This window comes from Chlorocebus sabaeus, chromosome 3 (assembly GCF_047675955.1).
Source record: "Chlorocebus sabaeus isolate Y175 chromosome 3, mChlSab1.0.hap1, whole genome shotgun sequence".
NCBI lineage: Eukaryota > Metazoa > Chordata > Mammalia > Primates > Cercopithecidae > Chlorocebus > Chlorocebus sabaeus.
Genome location: NC_132906.1, coordinates 302,366 through 317,634, shown reverse-complemented (window position 1 = coordinate 317,634; position 15,269 = coordinate 302,366). Strand labels below are relative to the sequence as shown.

At 38.1% G+C, this 15,269-nt stretch overlaps 1 protein-coding gene across 6 annotated transcripts in view; it reads right to left on the bottom strand.

The window, feature by feature from the left end:
• The window catches only part of XPO4 (exportin 4), a 108,729-nt gene that overhangs the window by 46,374 nt on the left and 47,086 nt on the right, over positions 1-15,269 (bottom strand). For all 6 annotated transcript variants that reach the window (XR_012091694.1, XM_008021637.3, XM_008021641.3 and 3 more), the window contains one exon: positions 1,717-1,829. Coding sequence is in view for 5 of the 6 variants with exons in the window: in XM_008021637.3 (XP_008019828.1) it covers positions 1,717-1,829 (113 nt within the window). In the remaining variant the exon portion in view is untranslated. The remainder of the gene's footprint in view (positions 1-1,716; positions 1,830-15,269) is intronic.

Sequence of the window (15,269 nt, the reverse complement as noted above, 5' to 3'; positions counted from 1 at the left end):
CCAGTGGAAAAGTACTTTAAATTAGGCAATAAATTCATATAACTAAAATTAAATTTAACCAGAATTAAATAAAAAGATTAGCCATTCTCATTTTTAAAACAAGTAACAAACTTGTTCATAAACTGCTTAAGTGAAAATAGCTACAAACCCAAAAATTGTTCAAATAAAGCAAAAAAGGGTTAACTTTCCAATTCAAAAGTTATTTGCATGTGGTTGTTCACAGCTGACAGGAGCAGCTGTCTGGTTTGTCTAGACAGCTGTTCAGATTTGGGAGAGTTGTTTCCAGCACCGCCAGCGAGTTTTTCACCTTTTCAAAAACTGCTGGAGTGGAATCGACTTTCAGTCAAGTGCATAATACAAAGACTTGGACTTGGATTCGTATCAAAACAATTCCTGTCAGATGAAGCAGGCCACGGAATTTTAAAATTTAGTTACAATTATCCCTTTGATCTTGACAGTGGCTTCAGCCATCATTTGTCTGATTTTAAAAAGAAACCACAAGGTGATTTAACGCTCAGTCTGAATATTTCTATAGAAAATATCTTTTATATATACCCATGGATAGATAACCTTGTTCTAGATATCTTAAAATACATACCACGTAACTACTTTATTTTAAATGGTTCAATCAGAAAAAGGCAGTTGAAGGGCTCATCTATATTTTTAAAACAAATGAAAAGAAACTAAAATTAACAATTGGGATTAAGCAAAATATCTTTTCTACTTTTAATTGGTTTTTACTTGGGCTTTTGTCCATGTCATTATATCTAACTAACTTGTATATTCAACTTATAACTGCAAATTAGCATCCAATACATAAATGCACACACACAAATTGTTTGTCCAGCTTTTGACTGCTCTACTAGGATACACATTGGTCAATGTGGGAACACACTGCTTACATCTTGGTATTTAGCCAATGATAAAGAGGACTGTCTAAAGTTATACACGAGATAAACTGCTATTCAATAATACCAACTTCACTAATGGCTCATAAATACAAGAAGTATAAAACCTACACTCCAGAATAGCAGTTCTCAAACTGTGGTCCAGGGATCCCTGAAGCTTTTTAAAAGCCTGTCAGGTTGCCTGTGACAAGAAACTACTGCATAATCCTATGAAGACAGTATCTGCATCTCCCACTGTCGCTGTCACACAGGTAAAAACTATTTGCATATAACATGAAGACAGCATCTGCGTTTCCCATTCTCACTGTCACACAGGTTAAAAGTGGATTAAGTCTGATATTATAGATTTACAAAAATGTAAAACAATGCTATTCTTCTCATTAAACTTGCTTTGTTTTCAAAAATATAGTTAATTAAAATGTTACTTATGTTAATATGTAATCGTTTGTTATTGTTACTTTTTAACACATTATTTTGTAAAGTTTCGTTTGAATTTTTAATAGGATAAACATAGCCTATATAAAGAAAAGTTCTTTGGAGTTCTCAATAATTTTTAAGAGTATAGAGGGGTCCTAAAACTAAAAGTTTGAGAACTTCTGCTCTAGGATATCAAGCCCTTCATAACTATGTGAGATTTTTATAAATTGGCAAGAAACTTTTAAAATAATTTCTATTTAAGCAGCTATATTGATGAGAAGATAAGACTTTAGGGGAGAAAAGCAATCTGTTTTGTTTTACTTAAGAAACACGCCAAGGCATTTCCTCTCTTCTATGGCTCTTGCTACCAGAGAGGAAGACTACAACTTACTGTGAAGAAAAGCTCCATAACTCTGCTGTCCAGAAGAGTCTCCCGCCAGGACTCTGTTGGCTTCAACAGCACATTTTGCGAGGATTCAAACATAGCTATATAATGTCTGCCCAGTTATTTGGTGTCAAGGTCAACAACAATAACATTCTTACTTTGTCTAAAGTATAAGTGTATCCTAAATATAACAGGAGCCATCTAGAAAGAATCTGTAATGGTAACAGTTTAAGCCTCTTCACATATGCTACATAATTCATGCATGAAGCTAAGGAATAAAAGGCATTAAGTGCCTGGGGGAAAAAAGAATGTTACAGGAATGTAAGGTAATGCTTTCATTGTAATTATGTGTCATGCTGTAGGCATACAGAAACTTTGAGAACCAGAGAATTTAATAGTGGCAACAGAAGGAAATACTCTTATTGCAAAGCATACGCCAAAATTCATGCAAAAAGAATCAATTTCTGCAAGTTTATCCCATCATTTCCCCCCAATATCTTGCAACAATTAACACCACATATACAAAATGTGAGTCTCACATTGTCTACTTGGAAAAATAGCATTTTTCCAAAAGAAATATATTCACTGGGAAAACAAAAGACCAAAAAGAGTAAACACATATAACATCAAAGAAAAACAACTCCCACAGGTCACAGTATCTAAACATCAAGACAAAGAAATAATCCAACAAAAAACTTCACAGATGCTTATTTAAAATTCCCACAGACTAAAAAGCAATTTATATGGTGTTCAGGCATTCAATTTCAAACATGCTTCAAACAGAATACTGTTTTACCATAAATAAAGCAACCATCATAGATATTTGTAGGTTTTTATGAATACTATTTATTGATACCGCCACAGTAACTGAGGCTTTTAAGAAATGAGAAAACTCGGCCGGTCATGGTGGCTCACGCTTGTAATCTCCGCGCTTTGGAGGGCCGAGGCGGGCAGATCACCTAAGGTCAGGAGTTCGAGACCAGCCTGGCCAACACAGTGAAACCCATCTCTACTAAAAATACAAAAATTAGCTGGGCGTGGTGGCATGCACCTGCAATCCCAGCTACTTGGGAGGCTGAGGCGGGAGAATCACTTGAACATGGGAGGCGGAGGTTGCAGTGAGCCGTGACCACACCACTGCACTCCAGCCTGGGTGACAGGGAGAGGCTCTGTCTCAAAACAAACAAACAAACAAACAAAAAACAGTGGTTATGCCCCCTTCCATTGGTAATCAAATGTCCAGCTAAAATACTTCGACTATGCAACATTCACATCACTCAGTGAGAAATCTTAATGACAATCACCCAGAGCTATCGTCTGAAAAAAGTAGATAGAAATTCAAATACTATATTTTGAGTAAAGTCTAAATCATTATTTTTACAGAAAAATTATTATTCACAGAGAAAATTAAAGGCTGTAATAATGCTCTGGAAACCTTTTTTTTTTTTTTTTTTTAAGATTATTTGTTAACCCCCTTTAAAATAGCTAGTTCTATTCGGTCTCTGAAGAGCAAGGGGGGCACTATGAGTTGTTTCAAGAAGAAAAGTCACTGCTTGTTTCTGAAAAGTCACCCCCAAAATCCTCTGCAACTCTATCCGACTGGTTAACAAAAGTGAAACTCAAATCTGGTTCATTTAAACTTCCCTTCTCTCTTCCTTTATCTGCCCCCTTGTGGAGGTTCTTTTGGCCCAAAAAAGCCAAAAGAAAGAAGCCTGATTTTAAAAAGAGGGGAAAACAATCAGCCCGTGAACACTAAGAGCTATCAACAGACAGTGAGCCCATTTTCTTATGAGGCACTGATTGTGGTCTAAGGCCAATGCTGTGTTCTTCAACCAATACGACAATATACTGATTTATCGGACACCTAGGATTTGCTTCAAAATAGTCTGGGGATGGCAGAGCACAGATGAAACAAGACTGGCTGTTTAAAGCCGGGTATTCTCACTACTATTGTATATCTTTGAAAGTTCCCACAATAATGGGATGGCAAAGGCTTTAGTACATGAAATAAATCTTCTGAGTAAGGCAATCAATTATTTGTGGTGTGTGTGAGTGCGTGTGTGTGTGTTTAAAAATGAGACAGCCCAGAGAGGTCTTGAACTCCTGAGCTCAAGTGATCTTCCTGGCTCAACCTCCCAAAGTGCAAGGATTATAGGCATCAGCCAGCACACCTGGCCAATTCTTCATACTTCATAAAAATTTAAATACATTTCACTTACTCTTTCCTAGTTTTATTTCTCTTTACTTTCAATACGCCAAATCTAACAAACGAAATATACGTATGTAACATTTTCAACTAGGAAAGTAATGATTTTGTAATATTTCATATGCTTATAAAAGGTGTTATGATTTTATTTTTAAATTAGTTAGGATATGAAACAGATAAATGGGTTCACATAACCATAACAAAATGGTTGGCCTCAAACCTGACCATTTACCATGTTAGTAGTTAGCAGATGTATGATCCCTGAAAGTAACAAGGCAAAGACTTCAGGTACTATCACTGCAAGAGAACGAAAGCCCAAACTTCCCTTCAAGAGCTGCAGACAGTTCAAGTACAGAGGACGAACACAGGTGGCAGAAGCGAAGGGAATCATATTCATAAATTTTGCTACTTCTGGATATATGAAAAACTCTATTCCAAGTAAATGAGGAGAATCTCTCACATTCTAATTATGCCTTCCAGGTATAACACAGCAAGGGGGATAACAGTGTGTTTTGGTAAGAGGGAGATGATAACCTAAAGATTCAATAAATCTTACAGAAGTATCAGTAAGAAAATACAGGAAGAAATCTTATAAAAGGAAACTATTAAACCTAAACCAACATTCTCTTATAATTCTCTCCTCTACCTTTTTATAAATTATAGAAAGCATATACTCTATTAATACTTCTGGATATCAATTATTTACATTAAGGGAAAATGGACATGAGTTTTAAAAAGGACTTTTTCCAGATATAAAATGGAATTCACTGCAATGGCTCATGTAACATCAGATTCAAAATAACCCTGAAATCTGATTTTTTTAAATCTTGGTCTAGCCTCTCCTAATCATGGTCTGTTTTTCAGCACACTGTCCCTGGTGCCCAATTCTGTGGCCAATTTTCTTCAAATGTTGGTAACCAGAATATTTTTAAGATTATAATTCCTTATATGTGGCCAACAGCATGGGAGATTTATGAGTTAGTATGTAACATCTATCAGAAAATACTTTTCCCCATAATTATTACAAAGCTCCGTGTTACTTTTGTTTTCCAACCCCAAACCTGGAAAGGATTTTTATCTCTGGCATGATGTTTGTCTTCTAACAAGAATGCACACTTGTAATGCTCCATGCAAAGAGGCCACACTTACCTTCCACTGAAAAACTAATCTACAACACCACAGACTTCACCACCTTCTATCAGCCAGCCTGGCAATACCACTAATAATACCACTATTATATACCATAATAAAAATGCACATGTACTATATTATACTTTTTATAAGACACAATTATAATCCTATAACTACAAATCATATCCCACTCTACTAAAAAAAATTAATATTCCCAAAAGCATTTAAATAGTTAAACATAAAACAAAAAGAACAGTATAACAAATATTTATATGGAACAGCATTAAAATGTTTATACAGAACAAATATTTAAAGACAATGCTATTCTTACAAGAAATATGTTTTAGTCATCAGATTGTACCGTGAAACTGCTGAAGTTGCTGCCCCTGAATAAGAGACTATGCCGGCTCTATGTGGGAGGGAGGCTTACTATGCATTCTATAACGTTTACTATTACCTAAAATATTGTTATTATTCATGTACATGCATTACTTTTCCATTTGAAAAAAAAAAACTAGTGAAGAACATATCACAATGTGGGCAGAATAACGATATACAAATCTGGACCATATCTTTACATTCAAAATAATATAAAGAATTAAGGTAATTCATTTTTAATCAGGTATTCTCAAATGACTATTTCTATCTGTATGTATAAGAAATTAAAAAATAGTATTTCAACCCCAGATAATTCTTAATGATTCTTATAAGAAATCAAAAAATACCATTTCCACCCCAGATAATTCTTAGATGCTTAACTTAAAAAACAAACAGAACCACTCCACCAGAATTCGGAAATCTAGCACTACTATTCTTAAAGCAGTATTTTTAAAATAATTTCAAGGTTAAATAAAGCAATACTTTCATTTAAAAATAATTTTAATAAAACAATAGTTTCCCTTTAAAACTTTCAAAAGTTTGATTTATAGTCACCACTTTAGCATTTTACAGTATCTGGACATTACATTGCTTTATCTTTTACAACAAATATGTCACCAACAAAAGAACAGTTTGACAATGAACTGATTATTCACTAAACTGTCTCTCATTATATGCTAATCAAATTTTATGAGACACACAAGTCACAAAAGATTGGAACTAAATAGCTATTATTTCACCAAAGTTCAAACGAGAGTATAATTCAAGAATTTTCTTGGGCTATGGCTTTATATATTTTTCTAAAATAAATACTGAATGCATGCAATTTATATTTTTATCAGAATGATTCATTTGTAACCAAACAAACCACAATTCCATCAATAAGAAAGCCAAACAGAGCTGCTTTCAGTCTTTTGCTAACCCTCTATCTTAAAAAAAAAATCTGTCATACACATCTGATCTTACTTTACCTTCCCATGTTCTCACCAAATCAAAGAATCAGGACCTTCAGTACAGTGATTTTTTTGCGGGTGGTGGTCTCTGTACCAAATACAAGTCCACTCCCTCGTAGCAAGAGTTCCGGCAAGGGATCCAATTCTGAAGTGCTAAAACCCAACCAGTCTTCTAAGCTCAACGCCATCATAATCCCTCGGAAAATCAGTTCCAGCTACATATAAATTCGACTGCACCACAGAAGAGTGAAGAATCAACTCTCCATTCCCTGCCCCCTCTCCCACAACAATCCTATCTAGCTCTAAAACTCTCCACTTAGGAAAGCTCACCAACTTCTGAGAAATCAAAGGCATATAGAAATGTACCACCTGCGCTATTCTGTAACCGCATGGCCAGAGACAGACATACACCAGGCCAAGCGCCAGAAGGACAGCTTCATCGCACCCTGTACTGACTGTCACTGGATAATCCTACTAAATCTTCGGTCTCAAGTTCTCATACGACAAACGGCATTATCATTAAATACGGACATCTTAACGTGAAGGGGGGAAAACATCATCTTTGGAAATACACACGTCCTTAAATATGCAATTAAGTTTATCCACTAACACTTTCAGTAAGGGTATCGTTTTGTGATTGTGAATGACACTCAAAAAAAATAATTAAATGAGGCATACAATAGCTACACATTATCCTCAAGCAAATATGGACACTCTGAAAATTTCCTTTGCCTATTCTTATGATTACTTTACAATACAGATAGATCTTGTGGCAAAAATGGGCATTTCACATAAGGAATAAATGCTTTACTCCCTTCATCTTTCCATACTATCTTTTACCCTACTTCATCAGTAAAACAAAGTTTCAGGAGGTACAGCAAGCCCATTTTCTTTCTTAAATATTTAATCCCTTTCGCTATTAAATTTTCTAACAACAAAAACTGCTACTTCTCCTTCTGGCACAGCACAGAACCAACGACCCCAGTCTTACAGACCACACAGTCCAAGCAACCACAAATCCTTTGAAAGACAGGAGTGACCTTACCTGAATGTTTTCCCAAGCCTTGCCTCCAAACAGTAAAGGCTGGCTTTACTGGAAATCCAATTTAGGTGAAAGCTTCTGTATCCCATTACTACTCTATAATCCAGTTAGCTTTCCCCAAGAGATTAAGTTTAAAAAAAAAAAAAGTTTACCAAAACCAAATCAGATCCACAAAAATAGAATACCAATAAAAGGCAGTGTAACCAAACTAAAAAAAGAAATATCACTGAAGCCAACATACCACACATACCTGCCAAACATTCTTGTTACAAAATGATATTGTCACTTATGATTAGGATTGCCAAAACCCTTAAGCATTTATGGACACCAGGTGAACTACTAGCCGAACTATATTTATAGTAAACAAACATCCAAAAACTGAGCTAATACTTCTGAACCAGTTTCCTTCAATAATTAAATAATAAATATATAATAATAAATATTTACTGAGCATCTGTGCTAGGGTCTAACAATGCAGTGAGCAAAAGCATGGCCCATGCGTTCACGGAGCTTCGTGCAGGAGGTAAACAGACACCACTGTTCTCCCTCAATATCCGGAGGGGGACTGGTTCCAGAGCCTCCTGTGGTTACCAAAATCCACAGATGCTCTGATATAAATCCACAGTCTCTATTATAAAATGGCATCGTATTTGCATGTAACTTATAAACATCCCATATACCTTAAATCACCTCTAGATTAATTATAATACCCAACACTATGTAAGTGCTATGTACACTGTTGCACTGTTTTTAAAATTTGCATTTTTTTAATTGTTGTATTGTTATTTTTTATGTAGAATATTTTTGATCCTCAGTTGAATCCAAGGACGTGGAACCCACAAATTTGGAGGGCTAACTGTACTTAAATAATCAAAGGAATGAAAAATTACAGCTGAGAAGGGAGCCAAACGGGAAAAAAAATCACATACAACATGCATGGGGAGAACACAGCAAAAGAAAGACAACCTGGTCTAGGCTGAAGTACAATTAGGAGGGGATCAGGCAAAGACAGAGGAGCCGGCAGAGAAGCCGCACGTGCCAGAAACAAGGCAGAGGGAACGTGGCCTGCGAGGGCAGCTCTACCAGCAGAGCTACCACAGGGAGGCGGTGACGAGATGGCCCCGGACCCTAGCGCCCACTTTCAAACGGGGAAGATGGTATGACGGAGGACCACAGGACTAGGACACTTTCTTTGCACAACAACGATCTAAAACAGAATGAGAAGCAAGGGAATTGTCTCCAGAGTCTCAGGGTAACGTGGGGCTACAAAGTGCCGCGGAATTCACTCTCTGGGTCACAGAGTGATTTTTAACACCTACCAAATCCCAGAAACTGTGGACTCTGCACCACTGGGTCTGGATAGGTGGATACTTTCATAAATCACCTGCTGCACATAGAAAACCTACATATAATTATCCTTAACAAATATAATGGTTTGCAGATAATATAATCATGTATATAATTCATTAGCATTAATAAGCAAGTTCGGCAAGATTACAGGATACAAGATCAACATACAAAAATCATTTGTGTTTTTCCCTGTACAGTGTGAAAATGAAATTTAAAAAACAATTTACAATTGAGTAATAAAAGAATACTGACAAGTCTGAGCAACACAGCAAAACCCCATCTCTACAAAAATCAGCATCATGAAGCGTGCCTACAGTCCCAGCTACTCAGAAGGCTGAAGTTGAGAGGATCGCTTGAGCCCAAGAGGTCGAGGCTGCCGCGAGCCGTGATTACACCCCTACGCTCCAGCCAGGGCAACAGGGTGAGACCCAGTCTCAAAAAAAAAAAAAGTACTTAGAATACATTTAATAACCTTTTACTCTGGAAACTATGAAACAGCATTGAAAGAAATTAAAAAAAAAAAAACTTTAATAAATAAACCCAGGCCAAGCACAGTGGCTCACGCCTGTAATCCCCGCACTTTTGGACGCCAAAGCGGGAGGATCACTTGAGCCCAGGAGAGTTTGAGGACACGCTGCGCAACACAGTGGGGCCCTGCCCTACAAAAAATGTAAAAATTAGCCAGGTGGGACGTGTACCTGTGGTTCTAGCTACTCGGGAGGTTGAGGCAGGAAGATCACTTGAACTCAGAGGTCAAGCCTGCAGTGAGCCATGATCATGCCACTACACCTCAGCTTTGGTGACAGAGAAAGACCCTATTTGTATAAATTAATAATAATTTTTAAAAATCAGAAAACTTAACTTTGTTTTTTGTTTGTTTTTGTTCTAAGAGACAAGGTCTTCCTCTGTTGCCCAGTCTGGAGTGCAGTGGTGCAATCATAGCTCAAGGTAACTTTGAACTCCCAAGCTCAAGCCATCCTCCTGCCTCGGCCTCCCAAAGTGCTGAGATTCAGGTGTTAGTCACCGTGTGCTGCATCTACTTTCTTTTTAAAGCGTACAATGCCAGGTAAAAATAGACAATAGTTGGAATACTGATCACTCAAAAAAAAAGAGGACAAGGGCTTTATACATGTGTGCTTTAAAATTCCATCATTCTCCTTGCAATTCTATCAGTTTAAAAAACTGTAATAAAACACATCTTACCTATCGGTAACAGACGATGGTGACTACCTGATTCCTTGAAACATCATCTATCTTTGCTTCCCAAACACACCCTGCCTTGTGCTCCCATCCACTTGTCTTAATTGGCTTTCTTATTTTCTTTTGCTTCTTCCTGCTTTTTAACTACTGATGCACCTAAAGGTCCTGACATGGATCCTCTGCTTCTCCTTGGACCATCTCTCTTATTTCCTTAACTTCAAGGGCCCCATTATAGCACTCTCCCACAACTTTATCTCCACCCCAATCTCCCTCTATCATTCTACCAGTGGTGCAGCTGACCTGTGTGAAGTGGGTTTCTAAACCGTGGCATGATGGGTACTTTTAAAGGCTTCATTAAGACATAATTCACACAGTACGCAATTTACCCACTGAGTGTCCAGTTCAACGATTTTAGCATATTCACAAATCTGTGCAACCACAACCGTGATCTCATCTCGGAACATTTCCATTGTGCCAGAAAGACCCTGTATGCTCTAGCAGTCACCTCCTACGTTCTTCTAATCACTCCAGTTGGAGGTAACCACTAACCTTTCTGTCTCTATAGATTTGCCCATCCTGGACATTTCATACAAATGTTATCATAGAATTTGTGGTCTTTTGTGAATGGCTTTTTTCACTCAGTATAATGCTTTTTACATATGTTGTAGCATGTATCAGTAACTCATGCCTTTTTATGACAAGTAATATTCCCATGATATGGATATACCACATTTTATTTGTCCATTCATCAGCTGATAGCCATTTGGGTTGTTTCTACTCATATAGTATGAATAGCCTATTCATATAGTACTGCTCTGAACATTCACGTACAAGTTTTTGTGTGGACGACTATTGATACTTTGGGTCCAATTGATACTTTGGGCCTGTGTGGGGCTGTTCCATGCTTTGTAGGATGTTTAGGATGTTTAGCAGCATCCCTAGCCTCAACCGAACAGCTGCCAGTAGCATTTCCTGAGTGGTTACAATCAATATTGTCTCAGGATACCACCAAATGTACCAACCATACAAAATTGTTGCTGGATGAGAATCAATGTTAAAGAGTTATGATTTGTTTTCTTTTTCTTTCTTCTTCTTCTTCTTTTTTTTTTTTTGGAGACAGTCTCACTCTATCCCTCAGGCTAGAGCTAGAATGCAGTGGTGCAATCTCAGTTCACTGCAACCTCTGACTCCCAGGCTCAAGCAATTCTCCTGCCTCAGCCCCCAAATAATGGGGTCACAGGTGTGTGTCACCATGCCTGGCTGATTTTTATAAGAGACGGGGTGTATTAGTCCGTTCTCAGGCTGCTGATAAAGACATACCCGAGATTCAGCAATTTACAAAAGAAAGAGGTTTAATTGGACTTACAGTTCCACGTGGCTGGAGACACATGGAACAATCATGGCGGAAGGCAAAGAAGAACAAGTCCTATCTTACATGGATGGCAGCAGGCAAAGAGAGAATGAGTAAGACGCAAAAGTGGAAACCCCTGATAAAACCATCAGATCTTATGAGACTTATTCACTACCGTGAGAACAGTATGGGGGAAACCATCCCCATGACTCAATTATCTCCCACCAGGTCCCTCCCACAACACATGGGAATTATGAGAGTACAATTTAAGATGAGATTTGGGTGGGACACAGAGCCAAACCACATCATGAGGTTTTGCCATGTTGCCCAGGCTGGTCTCAAACTCCTGAGCTCAAGCGATCCACCAGCCTTGGCCTCCCAAAGTACTGGGATTACAAGCATGAGCCACTGCACCCAGCCAAGTTAAGATTTCATTAGTGAAACTCTGAGCATAAATCTTGACCTAAGAACACTGTAATACAAGTTATTAACTATGATAGCATTAATGCCCTTAAATATTAATATCTAAATATTTACTCTTTACATTATTTTGTCAGTATCTCTCTATGCACATCCTAGAGCCACTGCTCAGTCAGCTTCAGTTGGTTTTCTCAATATTTTAATTAATATTTTAATGCAGTACTTTATATAAGAAATTACCTTTTCAGGCCGGGCACAGTGGCTCACGCCTGTAATCCCAGCACTTTGGGAGGCCAAGATGGGTGGATCACAAGGTCAGGAGATCGAGACCATCCTGGCTAACACGGTGAAACCCCGTCTCTACTAAAAATACAAAAAAATTAGCGGGCGTGGTGGCGGCGCCTGTAGTCCCAGCTACTCGGGAGGCTGAGGCAGGAGAATGGCATGAACCCGGGAGGTGGAGCTTGTAGTGAGCTGAGATCCGGCCACTGCACTCCAGCCTGGGGGACAGAGCAAGACTCTGTCTCAAAAAAAAAAAAAAAAAGAAATTACATTTTGGTCTTGTTCTGTTGCCCAGGCTGGAGTGCAGTGGTGTGACGACAGCTGACTGCACCCTCAAACTCCTGGCCTCAATAAATCTTCCCACCTCGGCCTCCCAAAGAGAAATGAAACCCTAAGTCCACACAAAAATTATAGATGAATTCTCACAGCAGCATTATTAACAATAGTCAAAAAGGGGAAACAACTCAACTGTCCATCAACTGATAAGTGGATTTAAAAAGTGGTATATTCATACACTATTATGGCAATAAAAAGGAAGGAAGAACTGATTGATGCTGCAGGCTACCAAATGATCTTGAAATCATTAAGCTAAGTGAAAGAAGCCAGGATGGGTGCAGTGGATGACACCAGTAATCCCAGCACTTTGGAAAGTCGAGGCGGGCAGATCACTTGAGGCCAGGCGTTCAAGACCAGCCTGGTCAACATGGTGAAACTCCATCTCTACAAAAAAATACAAAATTAGCAGGGTGTAGTGGTGTGTGCCTATAGTCCCAGCTACCCGGGAGGCTGAGGCAGGAAAATTGCTTGCACCCAGGAGGCGGAGGTTGCAGTGAGCTGAGACTGCGCCACTACACTCCACCATGGGAAACAGTGAAACTCCGTCTCAAAAAAAAAAAAAAAAAAAAAAGAAGCCAATCACAAAGGACCACATATTATATGATTCCATTTATACGTCATGTCTAGAATAGGCAAATCCATCGACAGAAAGTGACTGCTAAGGACTGGAGAAGGTAGAAATGCAGACTAACTGCTAATGGACACAGGGTTTCTTTCTGGGATGATGAAAATGTTTTAAAACTACTGACAATTATTGCTGTACAACTCTATGAAGATACTAAAAAAACACTGAATTATACATTTTAAACGGGTATAAAGTATAGTGTGTGAATTACATCTCAATGAAGCTATTATTGAGGCTGGGCACGTTGGCTCACGCCTGTAATGCCAGCACTATAGGAGGCTGAAGGAGGAGAATCACTTGAAGCCAGGAGTTTGAGGCCAGCCTGGCCAACACAGCAAGACTCCATCTCCACAAAAATTAAAACAAAAAAGTTAGTCAGGGCCAGGTGCAGTGGCTCATGTCTGTAATCCCAACACTTTGGCAGGCCAAGGTGGGTGGATCAACTTGAGGTCAGGAGTTCAAGACCAGCGTGGCCAACATGATAAAACCCGTCTCTACTAAAAATACAAAAATAAGCTAGGTGTGGTGGTGCACGCCTGTAATCCCAGCTACTCAGATGGCTGAGGCATGAGAATCGCTTGAACCCAGGTGGCAGAGGTTGCAGTGAACCAAGATAGTGCCACTGCACTCCAGCCTAGGTGACAGAGCAAGATTCTGTCTCAAAAATAAATAAATAAAAACAAAATTATCTCAATATAAAAAGATACAAAAAAGAAAGCAGATTAGAGAAAATTATGAATGGGGATTGTTACTGACAGTCTCATTTAACATGACACCATTCTAAATTATCAAAACACACAAACATTTTCCACGATTTATTATTTGTCTATCCTGAGACAAATTTTATTTTATATTTTATTTTATTTTTATTTTATTTTATTATTTTATGTTGAGACAGGGTCTCTGTTGCCCAGGGTGAGTGCAATGGCATGATCATGGCTCACTGCAGCTTCAACCTCCCAGGCTCAAGCAATCCTCCTACCTCAGCCTCCCGAATAGCTGGGACTACAGGCACACACCACCACATCTAGCTAATATTTGTATTTTTTTTGTAGAGATAGGGTTGTGCTATGTTGCCCATGCTGGTCTCGAACTCCTAGACTCAAGCAATCCTCCCACCTCAACCTCCCAAAGTTCTGGGATTACAAGAGTGAGCCACCGCATCCAGCAGATAAACCATCTTTTAAAAGGCATCAATTCAACACTTTTAAACTAAGTTAAATTTGATTATTTAGACCCTCTGCATGGTACAAGGCTGCATAATTATTCCATTCTTTCCTTACTGATTGAATGGTAGATCTCCAGGTAATTTCCAAAATTAGAAATTAGTCAGAATTGAGTTCCTTGAAATTGATTTCCCTAATGAGTGCTAAATCTGTAGCTTAGTTTAATCTCACTGCCAAGTTCTTTCTCCCACACTTAAAGTTAATCCACTCAAAGAATACTTAGCTGTAGTGCAGTCAGCCAACAAATGGCACTATATGAAAAGGTCACACAAGAACTCACTTATAAGCCATGAAGCAAAATATCCTCAAGTCGAAAACCAAGATATACTTTCTTTAAACAAGGAATTATTTCCTTTGGCAACACTACAGTATTGCTTATCATTTTCAGATGACAGGTTTTCCAAAGCTTTACCTAAGTACTTTATAAAATATTTTGTGTGTGTGTATCTTTTAGACAAGCTTTGTTTCCAAACTCCCAGAGAACTGTTTCTTTTTATGAAATAGTCACTCTCTACCAACTGTATTTCCCTTAAAACAGACACTTTAAAATATATGCAGTGTAACTTTTGTTGATTTTTTTTCCCTACATGTATAATTAATATTTTGATAGCTCCATATGGACTGATATTTTTAAAATATGTCTCAAAGTTTTTCAGTATCTTTTTCTTCCCCCACTGAAAACACTGGAGCAAGAAGTTGAATCCAATCTCTCTCCCCAACTGCAAGATCCTGCTGTGGTGGTCCCCACAGCTATCACCATTGGCTCCCCTGAATAAAGTCTGCCTTACCAACTTTATTTAAAAAAAAAAAGAAAGAAAGGAAAAAAAAACTGGAACAAAAATATTGACACACTGAAAGGGAAAATTTTTTAAAAAGCAAACCTAGGCAATTAGGCACCTCTTGACAACCAGAAAGAATTAAGTTAATATATTAAAGACAAAAGTTGGTTATTAGGAGAAAGATGATTACAGAATAAGAATAAAAGGAAACGGTGACTGACCTTGCTGTAAGCTTTGCCCCACAATGCAGCAGCTCACATGACCGCTTTCGGGAAAGAAA